This window comes from Leuciscus leuciscus (assembly GCF_965113295.1).
Source record: "Leuciscus leuciscus genome assembly, chromosome: 4".
Lineage (NCBI taxonomy): Eukaryota > Metazoa > Chordata > Actinopteri > Cypriniformes > Leuciscidae > Leuciscus > Leuciscus leuciscus.
Genome location: NC_138728.1, coordinates 8,520,218 through 8,537,375, shown reverse-complemented (window position 1 = coordinate 8,537,375; position 17,158 = coordinate 8,520,218). Strand labels below are relative to the sequence as shown.

Below are 17,158 nucleotides of genomic sequence, written 5' to 3'. Positions count from 1 at the left end.
TGAGAGCAGGGGCGGGCCTACTGTACCTCTAGGCGAGTTGCGGGCCTTGACTGAAACTCTAGGCTGGGAGAGGGAGATGACCTTTGCCCTCTGACCCAGCGCTAAGGTCAGATGACATAAAAATGCCCATTACTATCAGCAAACAAATTCGGGCAGCTATTTTAGCCCGATTATTAACATTAGCATATAGCATTAAGCCAATACAAAAATGCACACGTCATGTAGGGTTGGATGTTAAATTATATTTGAATATAAATGGTTGGGAACAGAGGAATGAAGGGCGGGGTTAAGTCGTGAGGGTCTTCAAATGTCTCGAACACACTTCTCACCTCCTCGACTGAAGGTTCCTGGTACGTCCTCTTTAGTCCCCATGACTTGTTTCATTAAAGCTCCAATTTTAGGCTGCCTCAGCTTGTCTGATGAGTCTGAGGCCCAAAACATACGGTGTGAATTTCAGAAGTGAATTGTTAACGTATATCCAATTGTGTGACATGGTCTGTGAGGATTAGTATTGGGTTAGGGTTAAAGGTTAGGGTCAGGGTCACAGTCTGACCTGAGGTGCTCATGTGTGAGGAGGTGAAGCCGCTGAGTGTGTTCCTCCCGCTGGCCTCACTGTACGAGGGCATGGAGCTGATGATGGCCTGCAAATACTTCTCCTGCTCCAGGCTGGTGGAGTCGGCCTGGGACGGGCCTGAAACCAAACACAACTGCATTTACTTTCTTTTCTTTTTTTTACTGCATTTGCATTTTATTCCATCACTATATTCTGTTTTGTCTCTTCCAGTGCTCATCTGCTTCATGTAACTGTGGCGTAGTGGTTAGAGAGCTGGGCTTAAATAGTAAAGTTCAAACAGAAGAGCATAGTGCCAGCATGCCAACGATCAAAGAATGAACTACTGGAATGCATGAACTGATCAAATGCATGTCTCGAATGTATAAAAGTGACTGCCAAATGCATAAAAAGCCTATATAATGTAATATACTTATGTATGCATGTAATATACATATACCAGTGTTATTAAAATTAATAGAAATGAAAACTTTATTTGAAATAAAGCTGAAATAAAATAAATTATAACATTAGATGAGAAATGTTGCTTTGAAATAAAATAAGTTTAGGCTGAAGTACGAAAATTACTGAAACTGAAATTGATAAAAATTAAAACTAAAAAAACTAATAAAAATGGCAAAAGCACATAAAATTTGTACAATTAAAATGAAAACTGAAGATATAAAAATAAAAGCTAATTCAAAATATTGATAAATACTAAATTAGTATATAAAAAATTATGTATGTATATACTGTGTATTTCAATATAATATAAAAGAATATAATTAATATTACAAATATATAATAAATAATAAAATATATTTTATATATATATATATATATATATATATATATATATATATATAATTTTTTAATTTTTTAATATAATATAATATAATATAATATAATATAAAAACAATTACTACAGAGAGAATGTCCATTTGAATCTCTAAAATTTGCATCTGGCTCTGACCTGCAGTGGGTGCATTGGGTGATTTGAAGAAGCCCACGACGCCTTTAGCATGCAGGCCGGCCGAGCGCAGCAGCACAGCTTTGGTGCGCGAGTTCCTCCAGCACACCACAGGAAAACGGTTCTGCCGGTAGCAGCGACAGATGCGCTGGATGGTGGAATCCGGGATGCTCTGAGGCACGATCAGTAACCCTGGGTAACTGAAGCACACGGACAGACAGCCAATGAGATTTAGTCATAAATACTACACTAATACAATGATTAACAGCATTTGAACTGTATAGCTTCTGGGAATTCTGGGACTGACCTTCGACAGACCGTGTACATCCGGTTGACAGTGGAGATACGGAAGGGTTCGTTTTTAGAGCGTGTCAGGCTGTTGCTGAGAGTTCCCAGTCCCAGGCGCTGATAGTCACGACAGCAGGCCCGCTCGACCACATTACTCATGGTCTGGCGGTCCGACGAGCGGATGGTGGAGGAAAGCGTGAGCGAACTCTGGTCCGGCTCTTCAGACACTGTTCAGTCAGAAAAATTACATTATATTGCATAAGCACGTGTTGATGATAACAATCATTAATCAAAATGTATATGAATGAGTGTGTGTTTTTGTGCTCATCTCACCAGAGATCTCATCCTCATCCAACTCTGACTGCAAACTGCTGCGGTTTTCCCAGGTCGGTGGGGAATACTTCTTCCGGGTGACATATTGACGCCCAATGGTCCTCTTTGCGGTCTTAACCAGGTTTTTAGACAGAGTTCTAAAAGAAACAGCAACTCAAACATTTTAATATCCAGCGCACTATCCAAGCCTAGAGGGAAAACTCACCATTTAAATACATAACATGTATGAGAGCTGTTGTCATGGTGTATTTTTCAAAAACGCTAAAAGCTGCTCTTAAAAGAGTTTGAAGATAATTGAACAGAACCGCATCTGAGTTTGCCATGGCACCCATTTGCTGCTAATGCAGGATAGCTTTCAAAATTTCCACTGCTAAATAATTCATGGCTTGCACAGAATCACACGCCATTTCTTTTCCTCTCGTTCTATGTTTTTATTTAACCAAGTGGGACAGGGTTGCATGACCCAAACGGGAAGAGGACCGGGAAAGCATGTATGTGAGTGTGAGAAAAAGATGGACGTAAAAACAGAAATGATGCGCTGAGTCTTGAGAGTTGTGTGTTGTTTAAAGGGCAAACATCCATTCAGGTCTTACTTTAGCGACTGGTTCTTGTCCTTGGTCTTGTGCTCCACCACCAGCTTTGCAGACTGACCCACAGTGAAGGCAAACGTGCCCTGGACGTGCTGTGGGTATCTGAGCTTATGCATGTGTTTCCTGAACACCTCAGCAAGATCTGATGCTACCTCCTCATCAAAGGCGATCTTCATCAGCTGCAAGAGAGGAGAAACATTGAAATTAATAAAGAATAAAGGCTTGATCAATTCGCATGCCACTGAATCGCAAAATAAAATATTTGCAAGCAACTGTTTCCACCAATACAGTTTTTTGTCATGATCTTAATGATCAGTTGAGTTTTTTTGTTATAAATAATTTACTTATAAATAATACTTAAGACTTTAGATATATAAAGATGGTGCAGTCATATTACTATGCTGGTCCAGCCTGAATAATTCAGTTTTTCAGCATGATTTGAGCGTTTAGAATCAAGATTGATAAGACCGATGTTAGATTTCATGGGAGATTTTAAGCTTGGTGAACAGCTTTGGAGAATTTGATGTTCCCCATTAAAAGAGATACGAGCTGTACTTGCATCAGCTCATAATCCGTCTGATTATAGTGTTGCTTCCGCGCTTTATTACGCGCGTTATTGTGTCTTAGCAATGCTAACTGCGCTCGTAAAGTGTGTAAACATGAATACCTGCGATAAAACGAGCATTATTAAGCATGTTTCTCCTAAATAATACAATTATATTACATAATGAATATGTAATATATTATTAATCTGCATTAATGGAAGGGTTTTTGTGCACTTATATCATTTCACGTATTGTTAGTAATTGAGCTAAAGGAAAGGCAGGTGATGCTCAATACCTGAAAGGTGCAGGAACGCAGCTGGAGACCATCTTGTATGAACTGATCCATGGGAAGATTAAGATTAGAGATCCGCTTCTCTTTTGTGAGGGAGGCGACAGGGAAAGAGCGGGTGACCACTTGCTCTCCAACTGCACAACACAAACACGTACGGCATCATTTATTGCACCTCCAAAAAGGCTTTTTGTGTTAATTTCCATTTACAAACTTCACAGCGTGAGCTCAATGAGTCAAGTTAAGTGCCCTACATCTCTTAAACTGAGAAAATTAGCTGAGACAAGGATGAAATTTATATAATTCATGAGCAACAGCATGACTGCAGAGACTTGCTGCTCTGAACAAGAACAAAATCAATCCCAGTGAGAAGCATGACCAATAGGAGCGTACCGAGCGGGTCGGTGGGTGTGCCCTTGAAGATGAGCCGGTAGTTAGTGAGAAAGATGGCTCCTTCAGCGGGCAGTAGGGGCGGCCCACCCATCGTGCCCGTGGCTTCCTCTCGGCCGTCTGCTATGAGGTGCACCCGCATGCCGTCCATCACAAACTCCTCACCGGGCAAGAGAGTTGGTCTCAAAAGCTTGGGCTGGAGACAGGAAAATAAAGAGGAAATATAGAGAAATTAAGGAAAGCAAAAATGGAAAATAATGACTGTCAGTGTATATTATGCTCAAGTTGCTCTAATGTAAAATTCATACCACACTTCACATCAAGCATGCAGAATGCTTTCACCATATCATGAACTGCAGGAAACAGATCATTCAAATCACATAAACATACAGCACACCGCAAAGGTGCATTTCCTCTCAGCTGGTGTGATATTTCAGAAGGTTAATGGACTTGAGCATGTAAAAACACATTCAGCTTAATGAGGATGTGTCAGTCCAAATTCAAGAGAATTTGGTTATGGCTTAACATGAAACTGCTTTTATAAGGTGACTTATTTTCGAGTAAAACAGGATATTCAATCGAGTGGGACGGATTCTATCTATGGGAGATGATTAGATCATGAAAAATGTGGGCGTTACATATCCAAAATAAGAACAACCACAAGAGCATCTCAACAGATCCCCAAGGGTAACCCTTCTTTTCCAAACGTATCATTATGTTCCATTTAGTGCTGTCAAATCCATTAATCGCATCTAACATAAAAGTTTGTAAATGTATAATATGTGTGTACAGTTGTATTACAGTATCTATACACACACACACGCACACATTTATATATATATGATGGGAATTTGACAGCACTAATTCTATTATCGCAAAATATATTAACAAGAACTGGAATTCAATTACAATATTCTTTTTTTATCAAAGGACCTAATGTTTTAATTTAACCAAAAAATTATCGAATTACCATTTTTAAAATTAAATTACCGATGTCTCAAATTACCAATTTTTTAATCTTAACTCACATAATTTTTTATTCAATTATTACATTTTTTAATTGGAATATTTTTTGAAAGACTGCAGTACCAAAAACAACAACAAAGCAATTCAAGTTGTTATATTTTTTTGTAAGATTACAAGAAGAAATTTTTTCTCTCTACTGAACAATGTACACTAGAGATGTGCCTTAAGCCGATACTATGTTCGGAAAGGAAATGATGCATTTTACGGAGCACCTAAAGGGGCACGGTGATGGGAAAAAAATTAGATTGGGGGAAAATTTTTATTTCAATGGTTTAGCACTCTCTCGCAATTATATAGTTGGGTAATTATATTGTATATAATTTGAGAGTTATCAATATATATCGAATTGGCGATCACGCGTACTCTGTGTAAAGGGAGCGGTACTGACTGACCACACATTTGACAAGATATTTCTCAGTAATGCTCAGGATCTGTTGCGTACCAAATCCTCCACCATCGTCCTGTCAGTCATCTCTCCTTAATATATTCACGTGATAAGTGAAATCATGATGTACTGTAATGTAACCGACTACCGCAGCAAGCCTAACCATGTCCCTTTAGGGGCTCCGTAGAAAGAGTTTTTCATTTTCTGTGCCTTTCCGAATTCTGAATTATCCCTAATGTGCACAGATGAATCATGCCCAATAGGAGGACTGGCGTGCATTACAAAGTAAATGGGGTCAATTTGGATTTCACGTTGGCATAAAGCATGGGATACTTGGATATTTAGAATTCAGATTATAAAACATTCTGTAAAACAACGTTTTCATTCCCACAGTTCTTCTAATATAATTTCATAAGTCCAGAAATGCCAGAAGCTGCATTTTCATCGGGGAAAAGTAGTCTATGTTTATTTAACTGATGCTAGCATTTTTCTTTTTTTCAAAATAAACAAATGCATTATGGGCCAAAAAAACAGCGCGCTCCTTGACCCAGAATACTCTCCAGGCGCTTACGCAAGAGCAAGTTTCAGCACATTCGATGCTGAGATTCGGAACGGTTTACAGATCTCATGAGCATCTACTGTCTTTCAGAGGAATGTGTCCTCGTAACGGGAAGAGATCTTGAGTCCATCTATCTGGAGCTGTACAGTAGATGGGGTCCTTTCATACTCTCTTAGTTGAGTTCTTGGGAAAGTGTTCAATGCTGGCGTCCCGTGACAGCACTGGTTGCTAGGCAATGAGTGATGAAAGATGCATGACTGGCTTCTCCAGCATAGAGTACTTTTCTTAAGAACTCCGTGGAGTGAAAATACAGGCAAGTCAAAAAATAAATAAAATAAAAAACACTACAAAGTCTTTACCACACTTCACTGCGCAGTTCTGCCATTGCGATAAAAGATGGCCATTTAAAAGAATAGTTCAAAAGGATTCAATTTATTCTATTCCACACCCATATGACTTACTTTCTTCCATGGAACACAAAAGTTTATCCGGTGTTCTTTTCCATACAGTGAATAAAAAAAATTAAAATAAAATTAGGGCTGTCAAACGATTAATCGTGATTAATCGCATCCAAAATAAAAGTTTGTTTTTACATAATATATGTGTGTGTACGGTATACAATTATTTTCTATATATAAATACACACACATGCATGTATATATTTAAGAAATATTTGCATGTATATACTGTGTATATATATTTATATTATATATAATTTATATTATATATAAATATTTTATATATAAATAACACATTTTTCTTAAATATATATATGGATGTGTGTGTATTTATATATAGAAAATAATTATATACCATACACACACATATATTATGTAAACACAAACTTTTATTTTGGATGCAATTAATCGCGATTAATCGTTTGACAGCCCTAAATAAAATTATAATAAAAATTAACCAGATTTTCAAATGATATGACGGTGAGTAAATGAAGATAATTTAACATACAATGAAGGTGAATAATATAAATAAAAAAAAAATAAAAAAAAATAAAAAAAATAATAATAATTTAAATTCGAACGACATTACGGTGAGTAAATGAAGATAATTTTAATTTAATAATTTAACATACAATGAATGTGAATAATAAAATAAAATAAAATATTAAAATAAAGAAACAAAGTCAAACAGGTTTGGAACAAAATGAGCGTGAGTAAATTAAGATAATTTTCATTTTAGGGCGAACTATCCCTTTAAGACTGCTTTGAGATTAGAGCGGATTGTGCAATACAACACCATGAAGGTTTTGTTAGAGCATTCTGCTAGGACATTATGGTAATGTTGCACCAGGCTCTACGATAAAATCAAACCTATGTGTTAAAGGAAAGCATGGCAGAACATCAGACTAAAGTGTGCTCAGAACAGCAGGCCAGTAAGACCAGCATGCATCATTCAGGCCACGGTCAGTGAGGCAGTGCTGTCACGCAAACGTACCTGCCGTGACACTCTGACTCAAGGGTGGAGGGGTTGAAGTGGTATGTGGGTGGATCTGCCTGGTTTTCTACACTGCATTTCCTGCCCAGCGGAACATAAAATATTGAGTTGGATACCTTTTGGATAGGCGGCAGTCGTTTGCTCTCCCTGTGAACAGCTTCCAATGTCTCGATGTGCATCTGAACGATGTCTACAAGAGAGAAACAATAGTATAGTAGTTTAACAAGAAAAAACAAATGTAGCTCTGTTCAGACCTGTTCGGATGGCTGCATTGTCTGTGAAAGTCGTTTTACCTGGTATCATTGTGTGAAGGGCCTTCAGGTGGTCGTTGGTGACGCCGCTCTCGTTGCACACTTTGTCAACAAAACGGTTGATGAACCGAACAACCGAGTTCGCAACATCCGAGCTTTCGGCATCCTCAAAGCCGCTCTCTGTGTCGTAGCTTTCTGCCATGCTGCCCGCAATACTGGACGAATGAAAAACAAAATTAGTGGTCTAATATTTTTTGTTCTTTTACTTTACTTTTAATTTTACTTTTTTATTTTGTTATTTTACTTTGTTACTTTATGCTATTTTGTTGAATTTTGTTATAGCACACACCTGTAAGTGATGTAGCTGTTAGTGGTCTACAATTTTTCTATTTTATTTATCTTTATTTAACTTTACTTTTTATGTTTTTTTTTGTTTTTTTTACATTTTTAATTAATAAAAAAAAAAAAAGGTCATTTGTTTATTTTTTATTTTATTATAATTTATTTTTTTGTATTTTATTCAGGGTTCATACAGATACTGTAAAATTCAATTCCAGGACTTTCAAGGACATTTCAAGCACAAGTGTGATGTAGCTGCTACTGGTCTACAAGTTTTTTTGTTTTGTTTTTGGCTTTATTTTGCTTTACTATTTATTTATCCTTATTTTTTTATTGTAATTTATATTTTTAATCGAATTTTTTTTATTCTAATTCTTTATTTATTTATTTTTATTCAGGGTTTGTACAGATACTTTAAAGTCGACATGAAATCAAAATTGACCCTATTTATATGTTAGCGCATATTTCTAGTCTTGTGGCGAACAATTAATCCATGCAAGTTAATACACAGAAATAAATTGATTACCGTGGTAATTTTTTATTAAAATCAGAAAAGTTACTTCCGGTCTGGAATGGCGTTCATTTTCTGATGACGTCAGTTTGACGGCTTGGGTTGAAAACGCTCAACCACTCCCCTCAAACCGTTGGAGATGGAGAGGAGGAGCGCTGAAGTAAAACCCTGCCCTCTGTTCAATATTCCCTTTCACTTGGAAATACGTCACAACACTGGAGAAAAGTCGTTAGCAACTTCCGGTTCACGGGGACTTTAACATTCCAGGACTTTCAAGGTCTTTTCAAGCACTATTGTGATGTAGCTGTTAGTGGTATACAAGTTTTTAATTGACTTTTCTTCATTTTATTTGACTTTTTACTATGTTATGTTATGTTCAAAGCGTCTTGCTGTGCCCTAGCATAGCAGCACACACCTGTTAGTGACGTAGCTGTTGCTGACGCTCTCCACATCTCCCAGGCCGGTGTTGCGGAGCAGGCGGTTTTTACTGGTGTCGAGCGGCAGCAGGAGATAGCTCATGCGGTTGGCGTAGTGAATGGCCTGACTGAACACTGTGCTCTCCTCCTTCTGAACGCGCTCCTGCTGCTGTTCTTTACTCAGCGTGGGCCACAGACGGCTCTGCTCTGACGCCAAGTCCAGTGCGCTCAGCTGGTTCTGACCCCCCATGCCCTCCACCTCCTGAAAGATGCAGAGGTCAGAGGTCAAAGGTCAAATACAACAGGCAGCAGTCAAAGGAAATCAGCCTTATTAACATCCATTTTTAAACAAAACAAATAACATGCATTACCATTCAAATGTTTGGGGTAGGTAAATTTAAAGAAAATTAACCGTTTTCTAGTTTAATATAAATTTTTTATTTCTGTGATGACAAAGCTGAAATTTCAGCATCATTACTCTAGTCTTCAGTGTCACATGATCCTTCAGAAATCAGTATATGATGATGATTTGCTGCTCAGGAAACATTTTTATTACAGTATAATAAGAATTATCTTATAACACTGATACATTTTTGATGAATAAAAAGTTCAAAAGCATATATTTGAAATATAAATATTTTGTAACATTATAAATGTCTTTACTGTCACTTTTGATCAATTTAATGCATCCTTGCTGAATAAAAGTAATAATTTTTCCAAAAACAAAAAAATTTACTGACTCCAAACTTTTGAACAGTAGCGTTTTCTTAATATTAAAGGCACTTTAAACACTTTAAAATAACTTTCAGAACTTAAAAAAATTATTCAAATTCAAATAATAAAAAAAATTAAATAAAAAAATATTACATTGGCGGATGCGTCTCCCTCCTCGCCGTTCTCCAAGTACAGGGTCCGGATGTGTTTCTGAACATCACTGTAAAACATGGCCTCCCAGAACTGCATATTCGTCCACACCATGTGCTCCTGAACGCAGCTGTAGGCGAACTGAGTGATGCCTCCCCCCAATTTCTGTATAACACACACAAAAAACCAGTAAACTCACATGCTGAAGTCAGAGAAAATCCACCCTTTATCCAGTACCTTTACAGAACAGACATGCACTCAGCACTCATTATTGAACTTCTCAAAATGGCCAAATATGTCCTGTTATGTTGGCTAGTCATTATCACAAAATAAGTTCAATGCACATTATCCCACTTATTATATGGCTATTTACCAAAACAACTTAATTTGAGTTTAAATTATTTTATTATATTTAAGCTCCGATTATCTTAAAGCTAAGCAACAACACAAATACTTTTTTTTTTTTTTTTATGTTATAAACTGTATTCATCTGCAATCCAAGTTGTTTTCTACGGAGTACTTAACTAACATATTTAATTGCAATGTAACAAGTCCTCCTCTATTTTATCCTCCATTTTTATGTGCTTCTTATCTCTTATTCGTCATTCATCCCAGACATGCAAAACAAAATTGTTATCTTGCAACTCCTGAGCTTCTAAGGGATCTACTAAATGTTTTATGCTAACCATATATATTTATTGTACTTAAAAGTCCTCCATTCACTCACCCGACAGAAGGCAGTGACCAATGGCAGCAGGGCAGCAGCAATCCCATGTTCATCCATATGTGAGCAATCCTGAAGATAAAAATAGAAGCATTAATCTGCAGACATCAAAACATTTGTATAACACAATTTATGGAGGTAAACAATGATAACCGATGATGAACAATCATAAAATAAAACAAAACATCATATTTTCCACTTCCTTATTGCAGCACAACAATCCGAGAAATACCCATAAATCACTGTATTTGATTCATTGAAAGTCAGCTGTTAAAGCACATTCCTGGGATTTACCTGCAGGGTGCAGTTCATCATACGGATGATGTAGTCGAACTGTTGGTCGTCCAGAACGGCCCTGTTCTGCAGCACGTGAAGGTTGAGCTCCTGGGTCAGACAAACACGCGCCGCCCGACCCTTCAGCGCCCTCAACACCGCCGGCATTAACTGCACACAGAAGCAAGTTAACACACACATAAAACTTTAATTTGAGACCATAACACCATAACACCATAAATCTGGCTTATGTTTAAAGTGCCCCTATTATGCTTTTTGGATATTACCTTTCCTGTCATGTGTAATAGCGGTTTATCATCTGTTTATTATTATTATTATTATTATTGTCAAACAACCAGGGTTCCCACACCTTGGTTAACTTCAAATTCAAGGAACTTTCAAGGACTTTCCAGGTCCAATACCCTCAAATTCAAGGACTTAATGTGGGGACACATAACAAGAGAGAGCAAGGTTCGTGTTACCTTGTAAGATACATTGTTACAGTTTTCATGTGTCAAACACAACTATGCAAAAAAGCTTTTAAAATGATCTGGATTTTGGATTTTATTGAAAAGAATTAGGCTCATGTAACCAGAAGTTAAGATATATGTATGAATATGCTTTTAAGTTTTTCTTGCCTTATGGGTTTACATTACCTTAACAAGCATTCTTTGTAATCTTCTTTGTTGAGCCAAATATCTTGAATCTTGCATTTTCCAGGCATCGTGTTTCAGCGGTTTCAGCCTATTTTTGCAATGTTTCACAGTGTCTGTGAAACGTCGAGGTACCATCGTAATAGTTTTGTGCGCGTGTAACGTGAAACACGTAACGTAACGAATAAATGCGTGTGAATAACGTAAATCAAGCAAGCTAGTCTGCATAGGCCACGAAGTGTTGGCGAAATAACACATTAGCGGACCAGAGGGAATAATATGGAATTTTTTTCCAGAAAACTACTTGCACAAAATAAATTCAAGCACTTTCAAGGACCTGTATCTATGTATGTTAATTTTCTAAAACTTTCCAGGGCCTTGAATTTTTTTTTTTCAGAATTCACAAACATTCAAGGATTTCAAGGACCTGTGCGTCTACATTGACCCGCCCTCAAACACTGTACTTGTAGCAGGGACTGGAAGAGTTCGGTTTGTGTTGTGGAAATGTCAAGAAGACACTGTTTTGTGCGCTGAGAAAGCAAATCCACTTTGTTGCCTGCGCTTCCAAAGGATGAGGAACTAACACAGTGAAACCGACGCCATCATTACTGTTCGTATCACTGTGTACGCAAGTGCTGAGGAAGCCTCTGGAGCTGAAATTCAGACATGGTAATAGACATTTCCCACAAAAGACTGGGCCATCTGGCCAATCAGAGCCGAGTAAAAGGAGGTGTTTAGAGAGACCAGATCCTTGATAGAACGGATTTAGACAGAGTGAGAAAAGAGGCGAAGCTGCAATGTATATTATTAGAAAACTAAAAGTGTTTTTTGACCTTGGATGTATTTAAACCTATTGTAGAACCTTTAAAGGGCACCTATTATGCAAAATTCACTTTTACATGGTGTTTGAACATAAATGTGTGTTGGCAGTGTGTGAGCAAAACCACCCTAGAATGATAAAAATCCACCCAGTGTTTTTTTTACAATCTCAATAAATCATAAGCACTGTCTCAGAATGAGCTGTTCTCAGATTCGGCGCAATGTGACGTAGAATTGCACAGGCCCCGCCCACGACTCCTTGATTGACACTGCTGTTTGAGCCTAGACCCGCCCTGAGTGAGCTGGACACAGAGTCCGCCATTGTTCGACGCTTGAGCAGCTGTAGACAAGAATGTCTCCTAAGCGATTGAGGTGTGCTGTTGTTGGATGTAAGAATGAACATATCAGTCTTCATTTACTCTCGTTGTTACTCGAGGATGGATCTGTACTGTTTGTGATCCAGCTTTCGGTCTCCGGAGCGACAGGACTAACGTTACTGACCACGGCAGAAATTAAAGTGAGAGCGCGCTCTTTATGAAAGCTCATCGAGTCATTTTACGGATATAAGGTTTACCAGTTTATTTAGCACCCACTGAAAAGGTGTGTATATATTTGTTTACTGTTAGTTGTAACGAGTGTTTTGTGTACTTCGCTGTGTATGTTGTTGATAATGAAAGGGAGAGAGAGAGAGAGAGAGAGTTTATGGATAAGACTTTAATACGCACTTCTTATAACTTATTGTGTTTATTCAGGTCTTACAGTGATTCTCTGGAGTAAAACTAACGCTTCATCTTTTGTGTGATGTACAATAAACTTCACTGAACTCATCAGTATATTTTGGTCATCATTCGGACAGGGTTTGCTACAGCAGGCTTGTATTAATAGTCATAACCATAATTAAACTACACTATACCTGTTCTATCTCATACAGCATATATTCTCTGGCTCTGTGGGCATTATTGTCCGACTCTGAGTCGAAATGAACAACGCAACTGAGAGTTTCTGTTCTGATATTATCAGATGAGTTTGTCCTGACTGAAGCGCGAGCTCGTGAGGCTCCGCCCCCTGGGCTGGCAGCAGCAGTTAATTTGCATTTAAAGGGCACACACTAAAACAGCGCGTTTTTCTGAGCCCCAAAAAATGACAATTTAAACATGCTGTAAAAAATGATCTGTTAGGTATTTTGAGCTACAACTACACATACATACTCTGGGGACATCATAGACTTATTTTACATCTTGTGAAAAGAGTCATAATAGGTGCCCTTTAAAATAGCATTATAGGGGCACCTAAACAAAGAAGCCTGACAAAATATTTATAAGCGGTTCTTACCTTCTTGGCTTCCAGCATCTTGTTGTCAAAAATATATGTGATGCAGTTCCTGACCACCTCTAACCTCCGGGCGCTGTTTGCCATTACATTCCCGTTCCTGTCCACTATGTCAGCTAGAAGCCATAGAAATAAAAACATTTTAATACCAATTAAGGCTTTATTAAGATTAGCACAAAGTTGTGTACATATCGATTAGTGCGACAAGTTTAAAACTGAGCACTGGAATTTGCAATCTCACCCAGTGGAGGTCCGGATGGAACCATGCCCTTCAGTTCGGCCTTGACCACAGGAGGGGCGGTTTTGAGTTTTGCTGTAGCGTGGTCTATAAAGAGCTGCACGGAGACCTCGTCCAGGTGAGGGAAAACAGACAGTGGTAGCCGGTGCAGAACGTTTTCAGCTGTCCTCTGAATTCGGTGCATGGTCACCGCTGGGTATGGGTTTTCCTGACAGAAAAACAGACAAACTTGCGTTTAGCAAAAATGTTGACAAAATTTTGAAAAATCATTTATCAACGATCAAAATCAACGATTTTAATGCCTGTAGGATTACAATTTAATGCTTTTTAATGCCATTTAAGGCCTTAATTATCGCAAAATCCATTTAATGACTTTTAATGCTTTGTAATGCCCCACGGAAACCCTGTAAAATGCTATGCTAAATTTAAAAAAACTCAATCAATGTAAATGTAAATTGCAACATTACAACACTGTAATATACCTATGGAAAATTAATCTCTATTTTGAGATTTAAAATAACAATTACAATGACCAATTCAATTATTAGTGAATTAAAACATTTAATTAATTAGATAAATGTTAAAGGTATAATCCATAAAAGAAAGAAAGAACATATGGCATTAGAACAAGAACAGGGTTAGTAAATAATGACTTAACTTTGAATTTTAGGGTGGACTATCCTTTTAAGTGAGAGAAAACACTAATAATTTTTTTAATATTGGCTGATAACTTCTATAGTACAGATATATTGCGTATCCCTAACCGCAAATATTTTTTATTGCTGTAAAAAATAAAAGGTTGTGTGTAAAACAAAAGTAAAAGAACAAAAACCTGTTTTAGTCTCAATTTTGACCTGGAAATGTTTTATTTTTAATGTTGCGACAAATTAGACATACGACACATGAATAAACGTACATTTTTGAAAAGATGCTCCGCCAGCTCCTTAACATGCTTCATCACTTTATGAGGATATCCTGTCTCCTGTCGAATGCGCTCCACCTCATTGGCTATGAGCTACAGTGAAACGAAATGAGGGAGAAAGATCAGAGAGCTTGAACAACACAAAGAGAAGGCATCCTTCTCAATTTCCTATTGGATGTCAGCTATATCCATCGTACACCCATGACTCACATCATCAAACAGGTCCGTGGCTCGGTACGGAGGACCCCGCTCAGACACGAACCCAGCGAAGGCCATGCCGTCCAGCACCTTCATCAGGAAGTCATCCTCAGTTAGTGCTCTCTGCCCCAAAAATGCAGCCTGGAGAAAAAACAACAAGCTTTATAGGCGTGTTCATGCTTCTGTATTACCATTTTTTCCGTGTGAAATTGAATTTGGGGTCTTCAGTACCTTATAGAAGCGTATGACGGGTTCAGGGTGGATGCGAATTATATGCAAACACCATCGATAGCCCTGAAAGAGCTGCGCGAACAGCCACAGGAAGACAGCGCGGATCTCTTTATCCTACAACACACACACACCAAACAATGACACTCTCGTAAAACAATAACTTCCTGCAATGTCACGACCACCATAAAAGATTCAACATTAATAAAAAAAAAATCGCATTTCTAGGTTTGACGTCAGATGCTGACTCTTACACAAGGAAGGAGGAAAAACATTTATAGATTAAAAAGAAATTTTCAAAGAAAACGTACCTGAATCTTAGGTGTGGATGGTTGAATGGAAGGTGGAGGAAACGCATGATCAGACACTTCCAGCTCTGGATCAAGAACCTTTATTACACAAAACATACATATATAGAAAGATTACAGTACAATCACTCTACTTAATTGCCTGCTATATATACCTAGTCACAGTGATAAGAAGCAAAATTGACGTCAAATGTTATTTTCAAGGAAAATACTCTACAATACAAACAATGACGGATGTAAGTATTCGCTCTGACATCGATTCTTTGTCAAATGATTCAACACATGAAATTATGTTTGGTCAGAATTTGAATAATTCACTAAATATTTGGTTGTAATTCATAATTATTTTCAAAAATATGCTGAAGGCACATTGGTTAATGTTTCATTATAGTATATATTTTCAGTTTTGATTTTAATTTTACTATTATTTTTTAAGCTGTAACTTATTTTCATTTCAGTCTAAGTGTTTTTTGCTATTTAAGTACTTAAACTTAAAATCTTCAGCAACTAACTGAAAGTTGAAGTTTGTCATCTAATATGTACGGTATATTTTATTTTTGCAGCTTTATTTTAATGAACGAAAACAATTTTGAACAGTTTCACTATTTTTTTTAGTTAATAAATAACAACACTGTCTGGATGTGGTGGCTTTTCATAATATGGATCCGACATGGAACGTAATTTATTACAGCATAAAATTATTATTATAGTTGATTATTTAATTCTGTAATGAATGCACTGAATTTTCATTGGTGCACCACACATTTTTACACCCTTACTTAACAATGCCACCATTTTAAGCGTCAAGTCATAAATCAGTTTAATGTCAGCAGCAACAGTTTAAAACACAATGTTCATTGTGTCCGTGTCATGACAAAGCAACAAATCAGATTTTCCTTGAGTTTTTGTCCAGCCACAACAGCAATGTTATTTCGTCAGCTGTTTGGCGTGTTATATACTGTGTATCCCACAGTGAAATCTAACTGGCCCAAAATCATATTCCATATAGTTCAATTTTCACTTTGTGCAGTATTTTGCTTTCAGTAACGACTGAAAAATTAGGTGTAAATGTCTTCATAACTGTGATTCGATATACAATTCCCACTGAAAGTATCCATATCTGGCTCATCTGTGCACATAAGCGCTCCTGTAATTACAGGAGCTGGAGCTAATAACAAAACTCACTTAGCTAATTCATAAGGTACAGGATTAGGCATAGGACAAAAACCAAAGACGGTAGTTGCCTACACAACTATCGGAAGCATCTTTAATCTTCGGATAAAGAACAGTGAGGATCAGGAAAAAGAAAACAAAGAAACCCCACGCTTTCCAGGCAATTAAACAGATGAAATGGGTTTATAACTGAGGCATGGCGATCTCTTTTCTCAGCCATGATTATCATCTATTTCCCTGAGGGGATGCGGTTATGTGAGCCCTCCTCGCTCAAACACACATACGCAACCTCTGCCACCTCTGCCGGGATGGTCTGTCTGCCTTGGCGCCACAGACGTACTTTTCAGAGAGACAGCAGAGTGTCTGCGAGACTGAGGAATAACACACACACACACACACACATATCGAGGGACTCTGGGCTCGTTTCCAGAGGGGCAAAATGTGAATGCCACACACAAGGACCTTTCTGTGACAATTGTGATGCAATCTAAAACAACACAGACAGACAATCGGACACTTTTAGGTATGAGCACAG

The 17,158-nt window shown here is 37.6% G+C and overlaps 1 protein-coding gene across 8 annotated transcripts in view; it reads right to left on the bottom strand.

The window, feature by feature from the left end:
* sbf1 (SET binding factor 1) overlaps positions 1-17,158 on the bottom strand; it is a 58,743-nt gene that overhangs the window by 9,548 nt on the left and 32,037 nt on the right. For 5 of the 8 annotated variants that reach the window (XM_082166220.1, XM_082166222.1, XM_082166223.1 and 2 more), the window contains 21 exons: positions 15,454-15,531; positions 15,146-15,259; positions 14,927-15,055; positions 14,711-14,809; positions 13,798-14,002; positions 13,560-13,672; positions 10,777-10,926; positions 10,486-10,554; positions 9,762-9,923; positions 8,894-9,156; positions 7,671-7,843; positions 7,494-7,567; positions 3,959-4,151; positions 3,572-3,702; positions 2,735-2,910; positions 2,142-2,278; positions 1,828-2,035; positions 1,524-1,720; positions 554-691; positions 330-425; positions 27-101 (listed from right to left, as the gene is read on the bottom strand). In XM_082166220.1, coding sequence (XP_082022346.1) covers positions 27-101; positions 330-425; positions 554-691; positions 1,524-1,720; positions 1,828-2,035; positions 2,142-2,278; positions 2,735-2,910; positions 3,572-3,702; positions 3,959-4,151; positions 7,494-7,567; positions 7,671-7,843; positions 8,894-9,156; positions 9,762-9,923; positions 10,486-10,554; positions 10,777-10,926; positions 13,560-13,672; positions 13,798-14,002; positions 14,711-14,809; positions 14,927-15,055; positions 15,146-15,259; positions 15,454-15,531 — 2,980 coding nt within the window. The remainder of the gene's footprint in view (positions 1-26; positions 102-329; positions 426-553; positions 692-1,523; positions 1,721-1,827; positions 2,036-2,141; positions 2,279-2,734; positions 2,911-3,571; positions 3,703-3,958; positions 4,152-7,493; positions 7,568-7,670; positions 7,844-8,893; positions 9,157-9,761; positions 9,924-10,485; positions 10,555-10,776; positions 10,927-13,559; positions 13,673-13,797; positions 14,003-14,710; positions 14,810-14,926; positions 15,056-15,145; positions 15,260-15,453; positions 15,532-17,158) is intronic. The other 3 variants (XM_082166226.1, XM_082166227.1, XM_082166224.1) reach the window with 2 other exon arrangements.